Genomic DNA, 23,788 nt, shown 5'->3' on the forward strand with positions numbered 1-23,788 from the left:
CTTATGTTTGCTTTTCTATATTTTAGAAGATATGATCTAAAGAAAGAAGATCATTAATAAGATTAGAGCATCTCTTTTAGGATGTATGAACACCTTTACAGTTTTAACTTTTAATGCCCTTTATTATCACATTTCAAAAAAATATCATCTTTATTTCATATCTGTCATTTTATAGCTATAAATAAGTTATTTTGACATTACAGTCATGTCTTGAAGAAAAGTTGACTGGATACTTTGAGGGATATTTAGAATGCAAAGTAGCTTCATTAGTAAAGTAAAAATAATTTAATTGGATAGAATATGGATAGTTAATCTCTCTGTTATATTTTAATTATTACCAGCTTCATTTTCAGAGATTAACCTTTCCTTGCTTTGATGATAGCCTCAGTCAAAAATTTTATGTTATATTTAATATTGTACCTATGTAATTACCTCTGGTTACTTCATCACCCCTGTGATGAATAGCTATTATCTTAATTAGCATTTTGCTTTTGAACCACATCTTAAAATGAATCAAAACAGAAAAACAAATATATGCTACTTATTTAACCTTTTGTGGTAAGTGTGGCTTTTTATGATATGAGAAATATTGGTAGCTTCAAGCCTAAAAAAAGCCTTAAGAAAGTTTAAAATACATAGGCCTAAATTTTCATTTGATCTTAGTCAAATGAGTGATGAACCCAAGTTTTCTTAACTAGCTTACATTCTTAAACATTGTAAAACATCTGAAAATTATCTTGAAGAACAAAATCTATTTGTGTTCCCTTTCCTTACTTAAATACCTATAAGAAAAAAAGGTATTATTTTTCAGAGAGTAAAGGGAGGTGAGGGTGAGAAATTAATCATGTGTCCCCAATAAATGAAAAACTGTGGGATTCTTCTTTTCTTTCTGTGTTTTAATTGAAGGAGATGTATTTATACCTCTCGTGGTTATCTTTTATTAAACCTAAGACTATTAAGATCATAACTATAGGTAGCAATGTGTTATGACTTTATTGACCATTGGCATTTGTCCCTTAATAGACCCCACTTCCTTTATTTATATATAAATTATACATAAATATATAAAATATAAATTATATGTATTTATGTAAATATATAAAATTATACTTTACAACTGTGTTTGTATAAATGGAGATATTGACTCTGACTATATCATGTAGGTAGAAGAAATAACTGACTGGGGTTTTCCTTCTTAAACTTTTGCATTTTAGTAATCTTATCTTGCCATCCTTCATTTAGTTTTTAGGAACTGTGTTTGTTTTGTTTTGTTTTGTTTTTTAATTTAAAAACTTCATTTTTTAAAAGATTTTATTTATTCATGAGAGACACAGAGAGAGAAAGAGAGGCAGAGGGAGAAACTCAATCCCAGGTCTCCAGGATCAGGCCCTGGGCTGAAGGTGGTGCTAAACTGCTGAGCCACCTGGCCTGCCCTAAAAACTTCATTTTTTAGAGAGGGTTATGTTAGCAAAATTAAGCAGAAAATATAGAGAATACCACCTACACACTGTCCCCACATATGGACAACCTTCCCCACTATCAACATCCTGCACCAAATTAGTATACTTATTATGATTGATGAACCTACATCAACACATCACCTGAAGTCTATACTTTACTTTAGGGTTTACTCTTGGTATTGTGTATTCTATGGGTTTTGACAAATGTATAATGACATGTATCCATTATGTAGTAGTTTTATATAAAATAGCTTCACTGCCCTAAACATGCTGTGTGCTTTGCCTGTTCATCCTATCCTCCACCTTAATACTTGGCAAACATAGATCTTTTTACTGTCTTCATAGTTTTCCTTTTTTCAAGAACTTCATGTAGTTGGAATCATACAGTATGTAGCCCTATCAGATTGGGTTTTGTTTGTTTTTGTTTTTGCTTAGTAATATGCATTTAAGATTTGTCCATGTCTATTCATGGCTTAATAGTTCATTTCTTTAGTGCTAAATAATTTTCCTTTGTATGGATATAACACAGTTTACTTATCCTTTACCTACTGAAGACATTTTGGTTGTTTCTGGGTTTTGGCAATTGCAAATAAACCTGCTGTTAACATCTGTGTGGAGATTTTGGTGCAGACATCATTTTTAATTCATTTGGATAAATCCAAGGAGCACATTGCTGGATTAGAGTAAAAGTATGCTTACTTTTGCAACATACCAACCTGCCTTCCAAAGTAGCTACACTGATTCTGCATTTCCACCAGCAATGAATGAGAGTTTCCTTTTCTTCACAAGAGTTTCTGTTTCTTTAAGAGAGTTTTTGTTTCTTCACATCTTCACCAGCATTTGAAATTGTCTGCTTTTTGGATTGGACATTCTAATATATGTATAACAGTATCTTATTATTGTATCTTACTGTTTATTTATTTGTTTAGTATCTTGTTATTTTAATTTACAATACTCTAATGACAAATAATGTTGAACATCTTTCATATGCTTACTTGCCATCTGTATATCTTCTTTGGTGAGGTGTCAGCCCATTTTTTAATTAGTATGTTTATTTTCTTATTGTTGAGTCTTAAGATTTCTTTTTATATTTTTATAAGAACCCTTGATCAGATATTTTTCCCAGTTTATGGCTTGTCTTCACCTTCTCTTGACATTTCACAGAGCAGAAGTTTTTAAATTTAATGAAATCCAGCTTATCAGTTATTTCTTTCAAGAGTTGTGTCTTAGGTGTAATATCTAAAAAATCATCATTATATCCAGTGTCATCTAGATTTTCTCCTGTGTTATCTTCTAGGAGTATTATAATTCTGCATTTTATATTTAGGTCTGTGACTCATTTTGAGTTAAATTTTGTGAAGTTTGTGTCTAGATTCACATTTTTGCTTGTAGATATCTATCTAATTGTTTAATATCATTTACCTGTGCTCCATTGTATTGCCTTTGCTTCTTTGTCAAAGATTAGTTTATTCTATTTATGGTGATCTACTTCTGGGCTCTCTCTTCTGTTCCACTGATCTATTTGTGTGTTCTTTTGCCAGTACCATACTGTCTTGATTACTGGAGGTTCACAGTAAATCTTGAAGTCAAAAGTGTTAGTCTTCTAATTTTGTTCTTTTTCAATATGGAATTGGTTATTCTTGGATTTTTGCATCTTTTTATAAACTTTAAGGTCAGTCTGTTGACATACACAAAATACCTTGATGGTATTTTTAGTAGGATTGCATGCATTTAATCTATAGATTAGGTTGAGAAGAATTGATTTCTTGACAATACTGAATTTATCTCTGAAGATATCTTCATTGGAGACCTCTCTATTTATTTATTTCTTTGATATCTTTTAGCAGTTTGTACTTTTCCTTATAGGAAATGTTAGTTTTTAACTAAGGGTTTTTATTCATTTAAGAAGTCCATTTTACTCCTGTGACCATTAGTGGCCTTGTAAAAGAATCCCAGAGTAACCCCAAGTAAAAGGTTGAGAAGTACTTATTAAATGGCTAGGTTTGGTGGACAGCTCTTGCTGTCTGGCTTGGTTTTTCACAGCATTAGACTTTTAAATTGATACAGACTTTTGCTCATACCTCAAAAATTTTATTATTATAATCTTTAGCAAGATTCAGAAACAAATATAAGTTTATATTTTTCAGATCCTGATAAACAGGGTGATCTCTTACTGGTCTTGTTTTGGCTCTATTCTTAAGTATGTTTTATCAAGAGAAACGATCAATTGACCTCTATTTCTGAAATAAACAGCTAATTTTAGTAATATAATTATATTATCATCTTTTTAAAAGGATGTATCTGATGTTATTCTTTATATAGTGTAGCTTTTTATTTACTCCCACCTCAAGTTTCCAGCTTCTTAAATTTCCCACTTGTGTTATAGAGGAAAACCGTTAAGTGTTTGTCAAGTCTCTAAAACCTAATTTTGTATATGACATGATACCATAAATTTTTTAACAAATTTAATGATATTTTCTCTACAAAATCAATAATGGCATTTTCTGAGATATACTCTGCACTTATATTGTTTAAGTAAAAAGTATATGGTTATTTTAGATATAAACTCTCCTTTTCAAGATTATTAAGTTTTTTCCTGCTTTCAATAGGCAATCTCTCCTGCAAATGTTACCAGCTCTAAGAATCCTCAATGGTGAAATACTAAACCCTTATTCAGAATGGCACACTGAAGAATACTATCAACCTGAATTAGCACGTTTTGTGGTATTTTGTCAGTCTCAGATTCAAGAATTCAACTCACTAACTGAAAGCTATATTACTGGGAGAGGGTAAGACTGTTCTCTTCCCCTTGTCATAATTTAGAGAATTAACGCAAATTATGTAATCATTAAGAAATACTCTGATTAATGAAATGTTACTTTTTTGGAGTAGGATTATGTGTTTCAGGGATATTCTTCCTTAAAAAACATAATTTAAGATATAACTTAAATGCTAAAATATTAGATAAAATAAATGAAATCATGAGGATAGCTTCAAGACAATAATCTATTCAGTAAGTCATTCAATTAATCACTCAAATTTATTTGACAGTTATTGTCGGCAAGACACACAAATAAGCTAAGTATTACACTTTATATACTCAATTCACAGATTAATATAAGAGAAAATGAAACAAACAGTTACAATGGAATAAGGCAAGTTTTATAATACATATGACCTTTATTCTGTATTGTTTTATTGTACATGTGTTATATTTATATATTAAATTTAGGAGACCACAGTAGAGAAAAGCAGTCAACACATATACATATTCAGAAGAACAGATGCTAAGTTATAAAAGAAAGAGAACTTCCCATTCCCCATCCCAAATTCAGAGTGTGTTAGTATGAATGAATTATAATCAATCTTTCTAAAACTGTATTTTCTAATTTGCATTGCTCCAGAAAACACAAATGAAAAAGGAAAACGATTTCATTTTTCACTTATGATGATTTTCCATTTTGACTGAATTATAACTGTAATATGTAAAATTCCTAAAGTTAATCATTAAATTATAATCATAAATTATTGTTCTTTGCATATTCATACATGCACATCTATATAAGATTTGTTTTCTATTTAAATGTTTTTGAATATAGTCTATTCAGATTAAAAACAAATCTCAGAACTTTAAAAATAATTCCAATTGTTATAGATAATTAATGTTTACTTTTAAGAAATACTAAGGTTATTTATACTTATCTTTGTGAAAAACTAAACTTGTATCTCTTTGCATATGTGTGATAATATACAATTTTTGTATATAAAGGTGACCCTGATATCCCTCATATTGAAATGTAGATTTCTCAATTTCTCTGTATAATCTCTTCTTTTTGCAGCTTGTTTCATTTTGGCATTGATAATGGAAAATAGACTATATTTTATATTAATAATAAATGGTGTTGAATTTAACACCAATCATAAACACTTAAAATTCCAATATTGAACTGAACCTTTTCTGCCATTAGTAGTCACCAAAATGAATGAAATATAAAATATCAAAAATATATTGGAGGAGCCTAGGCTAATGGCTAATAATACCTTTGTGAACACAGCACTGTTTATCTCTATATTTTAGGAAATATAGCTTTCATTTTGTATGGTATGGTTGAAGGCTTTATATTTATTTACATCCTGCATGTTTCAGGAAAAAAAATAAGACATTGTGGCTATATATTAAATACAATCAGAAAATACACATTTGAAGTAAATAAATTCTTAAAAAATAAAACAAATAGGGGAAGATAAATAAAATGTAGCCAAGAAAAAGGTTCATACAGATACAAAGTCCTTTACATTTGCTATTGAGATCCTCAAATCTGGCAAACAGAAAGTTTGATTAATTACATAAGCCATAACCTCAATAAGAGAGAAATTCAACGTTGTTCAAGAGAATCACCATTTATGCCTTAAAGCATTTGAATTCTCTTTGCAATGGATTCTTTTTCCAGAGAAAAAGGGGAATGCAAACTTTCCCATAATATAAGTTCTTTGTTTAAAAGTCCAATACAAATATTTTGCATGGCAAGAGTCAATGTAGAAAGTACTTTTAACTTTGTTTCATAAATAACTTCTCCAAATTTAGGCAGCCATGATTTCTCATGTTTATGGTAGTAAAAGCATGGATTTTTCTCATTCAATTGTACCAAAAATACCTAGAATAAAAATGGTTCTAAAACTTCCAGACATTTTGTCTGGATTGATGGATCTAAATTAGCTAAACAAATATTTTCAAATTTTGTTAGAAATGAGATAAACTTCTATATAAACAACAAGAAATAAAATTTTTAATAAATGTTGTAGAAAGGCTTAATTTTCATGCCAACCATACAAGGGAAATTTCCAAAACTTTTACAAATTTTAACTTTTGCTGATTTAATTCTTATTATTAAACGTCTTCATTATTTGTTTAGGAATTTTGTCACACTGGATGCTGCAGAAAATCTCTGCCAGTATTTTAAGAAATTAATGACACTTAGTAATGAATATCGATATTCACATGAACATGGGAATGTAAGTATCACCCAAAGAGAAGAATCAGAAGCCCAGCAAAATCATTTGGCCCTTACAAATAATGATAGCATATTGCAAAATAGAGTTCTCCACTCTTGTGCAGACATATATAAACTGGGCTTACCAGATACTTCTGAGAAATGGATCAACTCTGATTCCAGTCATTCCACATTAACCAACTCCTTACATGAAGATACAGAAGGACGAAATCAGGAAGAAATAGTAGACCAACAGAAAGAAGACAGCAAATCAAACAGTATCCCCATAAAAAGAATACCATTCATGGAAACAATAATGACAAGTTCTCTGCTGAGGAATTGCCAAAATATTGAACATCATAAAAAAGTGTAAGATTTATAGATCATTTTTATACAGTTGTATATACTTTATTTTTTATGGATAGTCTCAGTCAATGTTACCAAGTGATAATTTGGTAAAAGATTTATATCACTATTGTTTTTTAAAGTAATTCCCTGAATTATGTTTTTATGATGTGTACAAATTATTAATTATAGTACAGATTAATTTTATTGAATTTTGGTAGGCTCTGATTTAATTGACTAATGTTTAATTGAAAATAAGTACATGTAAAATTATTTTTTCTTCAAATCTTTAAACAATTAAAGTGAATTTTTAAGAAGAAATAAAACACCTTGCTATTCTAAAAATAATATAGAGAAAATGCTGAATAATCAGGTAATTTATTTTTTAAAACATACCTTTTCATGTGCCATTTATTTTTTTATTGATTTAGAAACTATTTAATAAGCATCTATGCAAAAATTTGAATGTATGTTCTATAATTTTCTTTGGTATAACAATCTATAAAATATGGCAATATTCTTAAGATTAACCACATAAACCCCTTCTAACTATTAAGTACTTTTATTTATTCTTTCAACTTTTATTTAAATTCCAGTTAGTTAACATACAGCATAATATTAGTTTCAGGTGTAGGATTTAGTGATTCATCACTTATGTACAACACCCAGTGCTCATCACAACAAGTACCCTCTTTTTATGGTTCACCCAACTATGAAATATTTTTAAAAAACATATGGTAGGTGCCTGGGTAGCTCAGTCAGTTGAGCATCCTACTCTTGATTTTGCTTCAGGTGGTGATCTTGGGGTCCTGGGATCTAGCCTTGCATCAGGCTCCCTGCTCAGTAAGGAGACTACTGGAGGATTCTCTCTCTCTCTCTCTCTCTCTCTGTTTCTCTCCATGCTCACATGCTCTCTTTCTCAAATAAAATAAATAAATCTTAAAAAAAATTAAAAAGCTAATGGCTTTAATTTTTTATTCAACAATCAAAGATTACTTTCTACTTTGGCTTGTTAATTTTTTTCTTTTTTTTTTTTTTTTTTTACTTTTATCCTCAGTGTCAAGCCAACAAAATTAAAAATGGTGAAATTCAGGGATCCCTGGGTGGCGCAGCGGTTTAGCGCCTGCCTTTGGCCCAGGGCGGGATCCTGGAGACCCGGGATCGAATCCCACGTCGGGCTCCCGGTGCATGGAGCCTGCTTCTCCCTCTGCCTGTGTCTCTGCCTCTCTCTGTCTGTGACTATCATAAATAAATAAAAATTTAAAAAAAAAATGGTGAAATTCAGCTTCTCCTGTAATAACAGGTGCTGAATAGGGCAGAATGCAGAGTATCACAATAGCTATTCTTATTTTTCCTGGTCTTTATTCTTTTAGAAGTTGTCAGTGTGAATGGCGACTTCTTTTCCAAAAGCTATGTTAAAAAGTTTGATATGCTGACACTAATATGTATTCCCTAATGAAAAAAAAATTAAATTTTATTGAAAGTGGCTCTAACACTTCCTAATTTATATTTCATCAATTTATTTAATCAATCGCTTTTGCTCTGTAGGGAAGGAAAAAAATAGCTTTTATTTCTACCCTTCTAAATTCTCAGCTGAAATCCCTGTAACAAAAGTTAGATTAAAAAAGAAAAGCTTAGGGATCCCTGGGTGGCGCAGCGGTTTGGCGCCTGCCTTTGGCCCAGGGCGCGATCCTGGAGACCCGGGATCGAATCCCACGTCGGGCTCCCGGTGCATGGAGCCTGCTTCTCCCTCTGCCTGTGTCTCTGTGCCTCTCTCTCTCTCTCTGTGACTATCATAAATAAATTAAAAAAAAAAAAAAAAAAAAAAAAACAGGGAAAACCCTTCACTTTAAATTTCTAAAAAAAAAAAGAAAAGAAAAGAAAAGCTTAGAAATGTATTTAATATAAATTTTACATGACATGGGAGTCTTCATAAAGAAATAAAGACCTAAAGAAATAGTTAAACCTAAGCATTTTTATATTAGGTTTCATGAAAAGTAGAAGGTCATGGAAAATATGATCAGGGGAAAGAGTATGAGCTAAGCATAGTAACCTAGGAAATTTATCAAGGCCTGTTTTTCAGAGTCTTCTTGTCATCCCTTCATCTTCAGATAAGAATAGTTCTTTTCTTGGGATATAGGGAAGATACCTTTCACAGGAGGGTCTTATGGCTTGTTTCTGGGGGCGGTCAAAAAGTCCTTCCTGGACATGACATTTCTCAAATTCCTGCAGCTTAAAATATTCAGTGTGCCAACGTGGCACATTTCAGAGTGGCATATTCTGAACCCCATCAACTCCAATACTCCACACACTGCCTATTGCAATTTCATATAAACAACATTTAGAACTTCTTATCCATGATCAGTAGAATAACTAAGTGATGATAAAATGAAGAATGAAGCACTGAAAATACAGACAAACCAAAGACCGAAAGAAAAACAGGAAAAGAAAATGTACCCACTTGCTGAGCCTTACCATTCAGCGATTTTGGAAGATTCACTGTCAGTTGTATAGGTGTTCCATAAACATGATTTACACGTGTTCTTATTCTTAGCATTATGATTTTTGCTAAAAACCAAAAAAGTTGATGGTGATGATGATGATGATGATGATAATAGTTATAACAGGAGATGTTCTTCTTAACATGGAGAACACCCTACATTCAGGAAGCCCAGAAGTCCTCTTCTTTACCTGCTTTCACTTCATTCAATGTAAAAGAGCAGTCCTCATGTTAGTGTAACTGAGGAAAATATCCCTCATCTACCTTTTCTTGTTGTCGTATCCCTTAGGAGATTTTGATGATAGTGGGCTGAGGAATTCATTCATTCAATGACTGGTTGAGAAGAAATGTGCAGGTTACAGTCAGTGAAACTTGTATGCATTTATAGAGAGATATAAGATGCTGTCCCTGAGTTTTCTTATGAGTTTTCTTACAAGCCTTTCACTTTTTACCAATTTTCATATTATTTATCACCCAAAATACCTATTAGAGTACTTTAAAATTTCCTAACTTGTTTCTGTTCAGAAGATGAAGGAATAAACTGATGATTGGACAACCGAATGCAAATTAAACCCATAGCAAAATTTACACTATGAGGAGGAAATAATTTGTTGGAATGTGATTATTTTTTCTAAGCATTTGGAGTTCAAGTAGCTTATCAATGATAGTTTATCAAGTACTTTAGGCCAGAAGCATTATCCATTAGCTGTAACTTTCTATTCATAGCAAAATAGATTGAAGACTTCTATAGGCTTTGAGCATTACGATGATGATAGCAATAGTCATGACAATAAAGGAAAATAACAATAAAAATGTTTACATCAGTCCTTTCTAATTTCCAATAAGTATATTGCTATGAGAAAAAAAAATTATGGCCATGTCTGGCAGAGTTTATCACTCAATGCTACTTTGCCTTAAACTTACTAGTATGAGGAAAGAGAAAATTTCATTTTAATTCCCAACAATTATAAAATTATTGAAAACTGTTTTAAAAAATACAGGGGAAGGAGTATATGCAAGAACCACTTCTTTATATGCCTTTTTAATTTTTTTATTTATTTTTATTTTTTATTTAAATTCAATTTGCCAACATTATATGCCTTTTAAACTGTACTCTGGAATCTGAAGAGAAATTAAGACAGAATAATTAGCATTTTGACTATATTCTGTACCTTGATAATATTCCTTAAATAATCTATCTGGAGAAAGGAAAATATAATCCAATTAGGAAGAATTAAGAGATTAAGCATATCGATAACCTACTCACTATCAGCATACATTGCTATTCAAATTTTGCTACTGTTGCTGGGCAGCCTAAGGGAATATGGAGAAAATGCAGCATTGGTTGATTCAGCGCCTGAAATTGGCAAATAGATACAGGCTGGGAAGAAATTAGACTTCACTACTGGGCTTGTAAGTGTATGACTTAAGTATTTGTTATGATGAGAGACACCTAACTCTGGGAAATGAACAAGGGGTTGTGGAAGGGGAGGTGGGCAGGGGGCTTGGGGTGACTGGTGACGGGCACTGAGGGGGGCACTTGACGGGATGAGCACTGGGTGATATGCTATATGTTGGCAAATTGAACTCCAATAAAAAAATAAGTATTTGTTATGGGCAGGGAGGGAAGTGGACCTGATGGGTCCTTTCTCTTACAGTGAAGGGAGGGGGGCTCCCTCTTCTCCCAAGTCTAGTGTCTCCACTGTGAACAGGATCACATCCTCCCTTGCCAACTCAGCATCGGCTCCTCTACTTGCCCCCTTTTATCAACATCATCACTTACCCCCTTTCTACTTGATCAACGTACTCCGTTATCATACAAAATCTTGATATTATTTCCTTCCTTAAAAGAAACAAGCAAAACCCCCCCTTGTCCTCACGTCCCTCTCTAAGTTACTGGCCGATTTCTGTCCTTCAGATCTGAAGGTTTTCCACACTATTTTTACCTATGTGCCTATAGTTAAGTAAAAGACATTCTTACTATTAATTAATACTTTATGCACTTCATGTTTACAAAACTAGTTTATGAGGACCTCTCATCTACAACTGTGTTTTTATGGGTACCAAACATGTTTTCTTTTCTTAATAGAATGGCGGCTATAGTAATCCAGTCATACTGGCGTGGTTACATCGTGCGCAGACCTATTCATTTCTCTACAAGACTGCATACTGCTGCTGCAGTGGGACCCCTGGCGTCCCAGCCAAATTTTAACGTCATCAAGAATAAAACTATTTTAAAGAAAGAAAAAAGAGAAAATACTGTGACTATCCAAGAACAGAGGAAAAAGGCTGCTATTCTTATTCAGGTTAGTTGTAATCTTGTGGTGAAATAGTCCTGAGAGATGTATTTGTCATCTTTCACTGGGTTATTCTGTATAACAGACAACCCCCAAGTCTTAGTGATTTACAACTGCTGGATTTATTTCTTACTCAGGTGATATGTAGGCCGCAGGTTGCCTATATGAGTGTCTACAATTTGGAAATATTGTTCTCATGACCAAGGGCCAGACTGACCCACACAATCATATTTAAAGCTTCTGCTCAGATATGTCATTTCCCACATTTGCTAACATTTGATTAGCCATAGTAACTCTCATTTGGTCTAATCCACAGGTCTTTTTAGAAGCATGTTTAAAAATCTAAAATAATTGTTAAAGTCGTTCAAATACACATTCAGATTAAACATTCAGAAAGTAGATAGTGAATAGACTTGATTCAGCCTCACCAAGATCAGATTTTGAAATGAAGTTCAGTGTCACAATCATCTTTCTATTTATTTATTTGTCAAAAATTTTTTAGAACCTACTATTTGTCAAGCACTATTCTGGGCTCAGGACCTATAACTATAAACAAACCAAACCATACAAGTTCTCTGCCCTCCTGGAGTTTACATTCTGATGGAAGAGACAGAAGTAAACAAATATATAAATATAATATAAACTAAATAAACACATAAAATAAGGTCTGTAGAAATTCATGGTACTGTGCCTGAAATGGAAGATAGTAACCAAAAATTGTTTCCCTTTATTCATTCATTCAATAAATACTTCTTGACACAAAAATCTTACTAGTTCATATTCTGTTGGGATGAAGGGTTAGTATATAAGTACATTAGATAGTGGTAAGTATTAAAAGGAAACGTGAAACAGGAAAAGCAGGATAGGAGTATCAAGGAAAAGTTTATCATTTCAGATATGATAGAGGTGGAAGACCAGGAAAGGTGACATTGCAGTGAGAGATTAAGCCATTGGGTATCTGGGGGAAGAACATTCCAGGCAGTAGAAGATCTGATTTAGGAGCAAACTGCAGTGTTCCAAGAGCAGCAAGAAGCCAGTATAACTGGACAGTGATGGAGGGCAGAAGGGTAACACTTACAAATCATAAGTCATGGTAAAGACTTTGGTTCTTGGGGATCCCTGGGTGGCTCAGCGGGTTGGCACCTGCCTTTGGCCCAAGGCGTGATCCTGGAGTCCCGGGATCGAGTCCCATGTCAGGCTCCCTGCATGGAGCCTGCTTCTCCCCCTGCCTGGGTCTCTGCCCCTCTCTCTCTCTCTCTGTGTGTGTGTATGTGTCTCTCATGAATGAATAAATAAAATCTTTAAAAAATGACTTTGGTTCTTACCCTGAATGATATAGAAAGATATTACAGGACTCTGAACAGTGGACTCACATGGTCAAGTTCATGTTGTATACTGTAAGAAGGCAGAAGTTGAAGCAGAAAAATCAGTTAGGAGCTATTATACTAATGCAGACAATGGGTGATGGTGGCAAGGATCAGAGTGTTGCAGTACAAGTGGTAAGAAAATCATATTCCAGAATATATGTTGGTTTATTTTGAGGTATACACCCTTTGAAGGTAGAGCTATAATATCAGTTCATGGGGGATGTGGGATAGGAGAGATAATGAGAAGTCAAGGATGCCTCCAAGGCATTGCCAGAAGCAACTGGAAGATTAGCCTTAAAATTAAGTTGCTGACTTTCCCTATTAAACCCATAGTTTTCAAATTTATCTTTGCTATGGTTCTAATGAATATATTCAGTATTTCAGCTGACTTACTTGTCTCAACTGTACTCCTAAAGGCAATACACAGGCAAAAATGTTATTAATGCCTGAATGGTGGTGGGAGTCGAGGTAGAGCAATGGATTCAAGGAAACTGAAAAGAAAAAACTCCAGTTACTATCTCAAAATATTGCTCTGCTACATGAGGAATAAATAGATCATGCAGACCAAACTCCCTCCTGTTATCAGTTGATGAGCAATATTTTTCCAGCATTAATGGTACATGGATATTAAACTTTTGCTTCATTCTCTTCAGTAAGGAGAAGTTCACTGCTTTGTGAAACAATCTAGTTCAGTGACTGACATCTCTGCTGAATGTTTTTGGTTGAGCTTCTGTGTATCTGTGACAAAAGTAAGCGTAATCCAGCCTTTCTCTGTTACTTAGAACAAGTCTCTTTTGTTGTACATCATGGTACTTAAAATCATCGAAGTCATTTCAGTTTTATTTTCTTGTCTGCTGAGTACAAGCACCGAGTTTCTTAAACTATTCATATTAAAATTTGAATTCTAGTACTGCCTAACCATCCTGGAGAGCAGAGCATGATATAGTAGAAAGAACCTGGGCTTTAGAAGGGGCAAAATGGAAATTTTACGATGGATGTTGTAGAGACTGCTCTCTGTTCACCAAACCTTACATTCTCCTCCTCTTCCAACCATACAGCCACTCTAGATATCCCACCTTCCCTTGCACTTTAGCATGGCCCTTTTTCTGAGTTCTAGCCAATACAATGTGAATGAAAGATACATGCACCACTTCCATGTCTGCCACGGACATTCCTTCATATTCTTTTCCCTTTCTGGTTGGCTGAAATGAAGACAGCTCCTGAGGCATTCTTGGAATGTAGGGTCAGCAAAGTCTGGGTACCTGAAACACTTTATGTTAAAGTGCTGCCTCATTGTCTTTGTCAGTTTCTCAGTGTTTGTTAGGTGATTAAGAAATAAGCTATTGTTTTTTGAGTTATTACACATCTTTGAATATTTTTGTTATAGTACTTAGCTTTCCCCAACTAATATAAAGGACATAGGATATACCTTGAGAGATAGATAGGGTCCATTGTAAATATGTAAGAGAATGGAATTCTAGGTAGGATAGTGGATATAAAAGAACCTAGAGGATCCATGGGTGGCGCAGCGGTTTGGCACCTGCCTTTGGCCCAGTCCTGGAGACCCGGGATCGAATCCCACGTCGGGCTCCCGGTGCATGGAGCCTGCTTCTCCCTCTGCCTATGTCTCTGCCTCTCTCTCTCTCTCTCTGTGTGACTATCATAAATAAATAAATAAATAATTAAAATATAAGCAGAATTGCCAACCCAGGAAATTAATTTGTGAGAAATGAATGATGAATTAATCGTAGATGGGGATTAGTTTACGGGGGAAAAGTTGAAACCTTGACAGAAAGAGATAAGCTTAGAAGAAGAATCCGAACATTTTATATGTTACCATTATTTCTCATATACTGGATAGAGATGGCTGGAACTTGAATCGCTGGCCCCATGGTAGATTTCAGGGGGGAAATATCTGTTTCACACCAGAAAGACACACACTATGTATTGTATTTTAGAGCTTTGTAGAAGTCCTATCCCTGATGAATGGGGCTGGATCCATTGTGAACCACACCGAGCCAATCCTTGTCATTGAAGGCCTGAATTAAAGAGTTCTCTTTAGACCTTCTTTTCCCTAGTTCTGCACGTCACCTTGATATCTTCTATAACCAACCTACCTCTTTCCATTCATAACTAGATAATTTGAAACACATCCCAGATATCTTTCTTTTATAAATATCTCAGTCTGAATTTCTGTAAGACCTATTGTTTTAAGTATTACCAAACTAAAAATTGAAAATTATTTTTCATTATCACCAAATATCAAATCAATATTCAAATTTCTTTGCTGTTTTACAAATGTTCATTTACAGATTTTTCTTGATCAAAATATAAGTAAGGTCGTCATTCTGCCTTCAGTTTAAATGTTAAGTCTTTTAAATATATAGCAACCTCCTCTCTTTTTTCTTTGCAGTTTATTTACTAAGGAAACCAGGTCTTTTGTCCTGTAGTTTTCTACTTTCTGAATTTTGCCAGATGCATTCCCATTGTATCACTTACATATTTCTTGCTCCCTTATTTTCTGTAAGTTGATGGTAGGTTTTAAAATTTGATATGATTTGCATTTGACTTTTTATCAAGAATATTTCTTAAGTGGTGGTGTGTATTACAGTGAGGAAGTACATAATATCTAGTTGCCTCTCTTTTTGGAATATTAGTGACCACTGATAATCATTGCCTAGATCAATTCTTGTATTAATAGTTTGCAAAATATTGGTACTCTACAAATAATTTCTTCATTTATTAAATAAAATATGTCAGTAAGAGAAACGTTGTTTACTTGACTATTTAGTTACCTTGAGGTACAGTTTATCCTGGAAAGGCAGGTTAATTTTTTTATGACTTTTTTTTTTTTTTTACCAATTTTTAGATTAATGAGGTTTCTTAGCATCCTTCAGAGGTCACCATGATACGTTCTATAGTGATGTACACATAAACTTTAAAAATATATGATATATTTAATTCCATTGCAGTCTTATTCTTATTGGTGCTCAAATTGTCCCTTATTTGCCAAGATAGCTTCAGTTAGGCTTTTGTGACACAATTCAGTGTTTTTTAAAATTTCCCTTGCTTTTCAATGTGCTATGATGTTTTGGGTTCATTTTGTATACATTTTGCCCCAGGCCTGGCTCAGTCATTGCTCCAAAGATCTTTGATTCCTTTAGTGGGAATAATACTTAGAAACCAGTCTGGATTTTAGGTATGCATTAGGGGTATTAGGAGTATTGTTGTTACTGGCATGGTCATTGTTTTTATAAATTTTTCATTGTAGTGAGTTTACAAATACATATATTAAAGAAAAAATGTATCATAGGTTCATACTGATATTATAAAATTAAATTTAGGACTTCAGGATTTTTTTTTTAATTTTTATTTATTTATGATAGTTACACACAGAGAGAGAGAGAGAGAGGCGCAGAGACACAGGCAGAGGGAGAAGCAGGCTCCATGCACCGGGAGCCTGACGTGGGATTCGATCCCGGGTCTCCAGGATCGTGCCCTGGGCCAAAGGCAGGCGCTAAACCGCTGCGCCACCCAGGGATCCCTAGGACTTCAGGATTTTTACTTACTTGATTTTATATTTGTATTTCTTTTCTTCTATGGAAAGTTTTGGTTCCAACGAATGACATTAATATAATTGTTCTTTTTTTTCTTCCCCTTTTCACTCCCCCTTCTGTGTGTATGCGTGTGTGTGTGTACATGTGCACATACATAGTGGAAATTAACAAAGATCATGCAAATGAGAAAACAACACAAGCTATGCTATTTATTCAGAGAGTACTGTAGCAAGGAAGTCAGCTACCATCACTTGCCTTTAGCATAGGCTCAATGGCAGGAAAGGGAATAGGAAATCTTTAGAGTGGAGAGATAGAGAGAGAGAGAGAGAGAGAGAGAGAGAGAGAGGTCTCCAGGTATGGTCTAACTGAAGGTTTTGGAATGGGGAAGATAGAAAGTGTGCAGCTAGAAGTAGAGCATATTCTGTGATTGGTTGGGAAGCATATTTGGTGATCTCTGGTTGGTCCTGAGTTAGAAGTAGGAACAAAAAAAGGGAGGCAGACAGTCATGGATTGACCAAGTCTTGATCATTTTTGGCTAATTGCTGCTGAGGTTGTGGTTTGGCTTTCTAAGTTGGTTGCTTATGAGGTTGTGGGTGACTTCTATTGTCATATATAGTCTGGCTATTGTCTATATATTCCACTTCTCAAGATATATGTTTTCTGTAATAGCAATACCAATATTATTGTTACTAACAATATGATTTATGAAAACATTTAAGTTATCTTTTGTAATTAAATTTGTCTTTTGAGTATATTTCACTAAGAATATAGTCAAACAAATCTATTTTAAAGTCACTTTAAATAACTTCTGTGTGTGCGTATGCCCATAGCATGAAAACATATTTTTTTATTTCTTCAGGAATTCCTTTTTATTTAATATTTGTTTGTTTTATAATTATCTTAAGCATTTGCATAGGTTTGCACAATTCCAAAGTAAAATCTAAGAAAAGTATATTCAGAGAAGTCTGGCCTCTGTTGCTGAATCTTCTATCCTATTTTCTGCCTCTATACTTAATAATTTTTAAATGTAATTTCATAAGTTATACTTTTACCTTTTAAATATTAACAGCCACATATATATTTAAATATATATAAGTTTATGTAATTTATATGTTTATTATATATTTATATACAGTCTTTCATAGATAAATGGTAGCATGCAATACATACTTATTTTTTTATACTTATTCTATCCTGGAGCTCACTCACTACCTCTTAGTCTCTAAAAGCTGCTGTGTTCTTGGAGTAATGGTTAGGAAAGCTTTCTCTACTCCAACATTACTGAGGAATCTGAATGATTTTAATTCTATTTTATGTACTTAGTTTATTTTAAAATGAAATTAGTTAATAGTTATGGGCCAGGATAGTACTTCTCTAATATGGCCATTTGTATACATTGAAATTTTCCTAAATGTGTTAGTTTATTTTATACATAATTATTTGAAAATTAGAAAAATTGGTTTTCCTTTGTATCTCTTTCTTTTAGTTTAGAACGGGTCCTGGTGGAATTGTCAGATAATTGATTGGTTGACCTACATGTGCAGTTGAGGGAGTTTTAAAGATTCTTTTCTGCTTACCACAAGAAAAGTCTCCTGAGATTCAGAACTTTAGACATATGCAGTTGTTTAATTTATCTTACAGTTTTAAGTGTCACATAAAGTTCAAAAAACAGATTATTGAGCCATTAAACTAAGGTCTTAGATGTTTTATCTTCCTAATGGGATAACACAGAGAATCTGGTTTGTAGTGTGATCTATAACCTTGTATAACATGCTTTAAATTTTTGTTTAGGCAGTTTGGAAGGGCTTTCTTTTGAGAAAGAAACTGACAACAGCTTTAGAGGCTATTAAGAATGAAGAATCTGAAGAAGAATATGAAGAAATAAACTTAGAGGATTTTACATTTGATGAAGTAAGTACCAACTACAAAATATAAATACTGGTCTTAAAATTTTTTTAGCATACTATTTTGGAGCTAAATCCATTTCTAAGATTTTTATCCTCTTAATGCTATGTTATAGATTTTTTTAAAACAACACTTGAAAAGGTATACTTCTAATTTCTTAATATCTTATCTACTCTATAGTGTGTATAGTGTGTAAACGTGGTCATGGAATATTTACAAGAGTTTCTGGGTGCTCTCTGACTAGATTTATATAATGTTTTATCAGTTATACTTCATTAAATATAACTCTGAGCCTATTTATGCTCTGCTTAACTTTATTTTATAGTTTTTTGTTGCCTAGAAAAATGAGACCACCCTCTTTAAATTGTTATTTAGGAATTCCATAGTAAGGTAGCACATTATACAGTCATCTATACCACTAGTTTTCTGTGGGTTCCATATGCCTCAACCAAATTGAGCACCGTTTTATTGTATAGAGCATTTGCCTTTCACATTCTGGTTTACCTCTCTTTGCTTTCTCCTCTTCAGGCAGTTACAAACACATAAACAGCATTCAGATGAAGATGTAGAACATATGAACACCCCCAGACTTCCTCATGCCTCTGTAGTAGTCATATCTCCATTGTTAGAGATTAGTTTCCCTCATATTTGAACTTCCTAAAAGTGGAATAATGTAGTATGTACTCTTCTTTCACTTAATAGTATGTCTGTGAGATTTATCTATGTTGTTGAATGTCATTGTATATACACCACTCTTTTGAAAATACCTTTTTATTCTATTATTTACAATATACCACCTTTTAAAAGTATATTCTACTATGGGAAGATATCTGTTGTTATTTCTAGTATTACCTATTATGCTTAAACACTATGAACATTCTTGTGCATGTCTTTTGACATGCATATTCACCTTCTTTTAGGAATAGGATTTCTGAGCCTTAACTTTTATCTAGGTTTAGTAGATAGTGCATAATGTTATTCTAAATTGATTATATCAGTCCTATCAGCAAAATATGAGGATTTCAGAGAAGCTTAATCTTCACCAGGACTTTGTATTTTCATGTCTTTTTCTTCCATTCCAGTAAGTTTGTAGTGGTATCTTATTGTTTTAATTTGCATTTCTGTCATAATTAATAATGTTGAATACCTTTTAGTGTGCCTCCTGGCCATTTAGTCAGTTTTATGACATGATCAAGTGTTTGCATATTTTTCCATTGAGTTGTGTATTTTTTTTTTCTTATTGACTTGTAGAAGTTCTTTATATATTCTGAATACCACTCTGTTTTCCCTTGAAAATATCCTGCTTAACCTCTGGAGTTTACCTTTCCACTATCTTTCTCATTAATTTTAATGAACAGAATGTTTCTAACACAAATTAAAAACTTTTTAATTTTTGTGACCTGTAAGAAATCTTTGCTTACTCTTAGATTATTAAGATATTCTAGAAACTTTATTAACTTTCAGCATTTAAGTCCAGATGCATCTGGAATTAATTTTTGTGTATAGTATGAGGAAAGGGTCATGTTCCCTTGGATCAAATGAACATAGAATGAATGAATGAATTTTTAGACTATGAATTTTTTAAATCCATGAACATAGACTGTCCTACCATTTGTGTAAGCCATTTAAAATTTCTGTCCACAATGCTCTGTAGTTTTCTTTGTGGTGGTCTTGTACATTTTTGGTTAGATTTATTTCTAGGTAATTGATATTTTCTGATAATGTATTTATTTTTGTATATTGACCTCATATTCAGCCACTTTGTTGAAAGTTTATTAGTTTTAGTAGGCTATCTTTAAAGTCTTTTGTATTCTGTATATACAATCATGTCATCTGAGAATAATTAAAGTTAAAGGAAATCTTATTATAATGAAAGGGTCAATGATATAATGTCTTAACTATACAAAATATGTACGTCCTAATAATAGATTCAAAGTACAAGGCAAAATTTGACAGAACTAAAGCTCATTTTAAAAAACCCACAATCATAGTAGGAGATACTATTATTTTTCTGACAATAACTGATAGAATCCCTCCCCTCAAAATCACTAAGGACTAAGGAGATTTTTTAAAAAATATTTTATTTATTCATGAGAGACACACACAGAGAGAGAGAGAGAGGCAGACACAGGCAGAGGGAGAAGCAGGCTCCATGCAGGGAACCTGATGTGGGACTCGATCCCAGGTCCCCAGGATCAGGCCCTGGGCTGAAGGCAGTGCTAAACCACTGAGTTGCCCAATTTAAAAAAAAAAAAAAAAAAAAAAACAATAAATAAGCCTGAAGTAACTGAGACCTTAATAGCAACATACTTAACACTCCTTTCAAGTACACATGGAACATTTCCCCAAATAGATTATATGTTGAGACACACTTACAAGAAACAAAAAAATCAATTTCACATCAAACTCTTCCAGAAAACAAAAATAGGGGAAACACTTCACAATTAAATGTTCAAAGCCAGCATAACCTTGACATCAAAATCTAGTTTCCCTCTTTAACTAAATGCCTTAGTGGCCACTTCCTCCAGTATTTTCATAACTACAGCTTTCTTTTGATGGTAATTTTATAGTAGTATATATTTTTCTAACCATTCCCATTCAACATTTCTGTGTTTTATATTTAAAGTGTGACTCTTATAAGAGCATATAACTGGATTTTGTTTATTTTTATATTCTATTCTGACATTTTTCATTGACATATTCAGATTATTTTATTTTAATATATAAGTAGGTTTATAAATACCATCTTTGTCCTATGTGTTCTATAGTCCTTTTTTCATTTTTTATTACCTTCTCTTATATGAATCAGGTTTTTTGTTTGTTTTTCTCTTTCCCTCCTTCATTAGCTTGTTAGTTTGTGGTTATGTTTTTCTATATGCTTCATTTCTTCTTGGATTAACATGCTTCCATCTGGTTTTATTTTCCTTCCCCTGAAGGATTTTCTTTAGTAATTATTTAACTTCAGGTGAGTTGTTTTATTGGTTGAACTGTTCTCTTACTTTACATTTTGAAAGATATTTTCTCTAGGTATTGAATTCTAGGTAAAGTTTTGGTATTTAAAGATGCTATTTCATTAGCTTCTGACTTTCATGGACTCTGTTGAAAAGTCAGTAATAAGTTGTGTATTTTCCTTCTCTAAAGATATCCTCCCACTCCCATTCCCAAGACTACTTTTATTTTTTTTTTCCAAGACTACTTTTAAGGTTCATTTTCTCTGTTTTTCAGCATTGCTATGATTTTATTTGTATTTACTCTGCTTGTAGTAAAGAGGTCATATAGCTTCTTGAATCTGTGATTTATGTCTTTCATCAATCTTGGAAATTTCTTGACCAGTTATTTCACACATATAGTCTGTTTTATTATTTCTCTTCTTTGAGGTAAAATGGTTCCCAAAATATACATTTAGAATTTGTCACCATTTTATATGTGTCACTTAGACTCTCTTTTGAATTATTCTTTTTTTGCTTCTCTGTTTTAATATGAATGTTTTCTACTGACCTATCTTGTAGTTTACTAATCATTTCTCTTGAGCTATATAATCATTTTAGCCTATATTTTGAATTCCTAATTTTAGTTATTGCATTTTTAGACCTAGAATATTTACTTGATTATTTATTGTAAATTCTGGTTATGCTGAAGTTTTCTATCATTTCCTATATTTTCAAGACTTTTTCAGTTAATTGCAACATATGGATCACTTGTAGGTTTATTTCTATTGACTGTATATCTCTTGCATTTTGAGGAAACCAATTCTCTTTTTTAGCATTTAACCTTTGATTAAGTTTCAGACATATATGGAAAAAATGTAAAGACCCTGAAAGATGTTTTCTTTTTCTAAAGAGAATTTAATTTTAATTTTGCAGGCAGATAGCGCATGGGCAGAGATTCTTTTGAGGCTTGTTTTCAAGCTTTAATAAAGCCCTAATAGGGCTGATGATATTTCTGGTTTCTCTTGGAGGTTAAGCTAATATAGTGTCTTAACAAAAAGTGGCGTGTTTACCAGGTCATCCTCACCTTGCTTTTCCCTCAATTCTAATACCTTTTGGCACTTTTATTTTGCAGCTTTTAAATTACAGTGTAATTTTAGTGTGATTTTTTAAATTTTAAATTATAAAGTAATTTAGTTGATTTAACTTAACAAGGTTTATTTTCTCTGTTACCTAATACTGGTTAGAAGCCAACATGTAAAAAAAAGAAAAATATCTTTAAATTTAAACATTATAAGTCCTCTTATGAGTCCCTAAATCTAGAGAAAATGAGAAAAGCTAATATAAAATTATCTAGAAAACCAACCACAACAGTCAAATTTGGATTTGTTTTTGTCTCAGACCCAAGTAAAATTCAGTAAGTTAGCAGGAATAATTTTTGAGAAGGAGGCAAATGTGTCAAGCTGGGCAACTTTTAGCTCTGGAGTTCATGTTTGATCCCTACCTCAAATCTCAAATTAACTTCAAGAGTATAACATATTCCAGTACATTGTTGGAAAATAAACAAGTGCTATCTAAATTATAGACAAAGGAAAAGACTAAAGTTACATTTTGTTTGATAGAAAGAGGTACATATGGCATATAACAGCAATCTCCAAAACTATGAGCCACCATGCTTTTGCATTGGGGATGGAGGAGAGGGTTTATTTATTTATTTATTTTTATTTATTTCTAAGATTTTATTTATTTATTTGACAGAGAGAGCACAAACCAGGGGAGAGGCAGAGGGAAAGGAAGAGAAAATCTCAAGCAGACTCCCTGATGAGCACAGAGCCTGATATGGGGTTGATCCCAGGACCCTGATATCATGACTTGAGCCAAAGTCAGATGCTTAATTGACTGAGCCACCTAGGTGCCCGGGAGAAGAAGATTTAGAAAGTGAGATTTGAGATTCATAACATGCCAAGATTCCAAACTCTAAGGATTCTAAGATGCTCCAAAAGTTATCAGGAAGTATTAGAAAGAACTATACTGGGGATAGTAAGAGGCAACTTGGGCAGAAGAGGAGGGAAGTGTTGGGGTGGGGAGGGGATAGTGAATGGAGGAGGAACAACATCAAGTCATGACTTGTAGCATTTCTAGGACTTGTTCAATTCTAACTGACTTGTGTCTTAGGACAAGTCTGATCCTAGTTTCATGCATCAAATAAAATCAGATAGATGGCCTGAAAAATTTTGCATATATACACCCAAATAAACACGAATGTTATTTGTAGCCCTTCTTCCTGATAGCCTTATATTCTAGACTCTCAAAGTTAGATTGTAGAATAATGATTTCTTCTCTGATCAAAAGCCAAATACGTATATATCTGATCAAATGTTATATTGTGAACACAAAGTTACAGATTTATAAGTTCAAGTTCATTTTTAATATGTAAGT

The 23,788-nt window shown here is 33.0% G+C and overlaps 1 protein-coding gene across 21 annotated transcripts in view; it reads left to right on the forward strand.

Annotated features, from left to right (window-relative positions):
• The window catches only part of LRRIQ1 (leucine rich repeats and IQ motif containing 1), a 214,991-nt gene that overhangs the window by 69,692 nt on the left and 121,511 nt on the right, over positions 1-23,788 (forward strand). For 18 of the 21 annotated variants that reach the window (XR_004805254.2, XR_004805255.2, XR_004805257.2 and 15 more), the window contains 4 exons: positions 4,070-4,249; positions 6,374-6,820; positions 11,386-11,602; positions 18,309-18,428. Coding sequence is in view for 15 of the 21 variants with exons in the window: in XM_049094257.1 (XP_048950214.1) it covers positions 4,070-4,249; positions 6,374-6,820; positions 11,386-11,602; positions 18,309-18,428 (964 nt within the window). In the remaining 6 variants the exon portion in view is untranslated. Of the gene's footprint in view, positions 1-4,069; positions 4,250-6,373; positions 6,821-11,385; positions 11,603-18,308; positions 18,429-23,107; positions 23,662-23,788 lie in introns of those variants that run through there. The other 3 variants (XR_007402353.1, XM_035699215.2, XR_007402352.1) reach the window with 3 other exon arrangements.

This window comes from Canis lupus, chromosome 15 (genome assembly GCF_003254725.2).
Source record: "Canis lupus dingo isolate Sandy chromosome 15, ASM325472v2, whole genome shotgun sequence".
Lineage (NCBI taxonomy): Eukaryota > Metazoa > Chordata > Mammalia > Carnivora > Canidae > Canis > Canis lupus.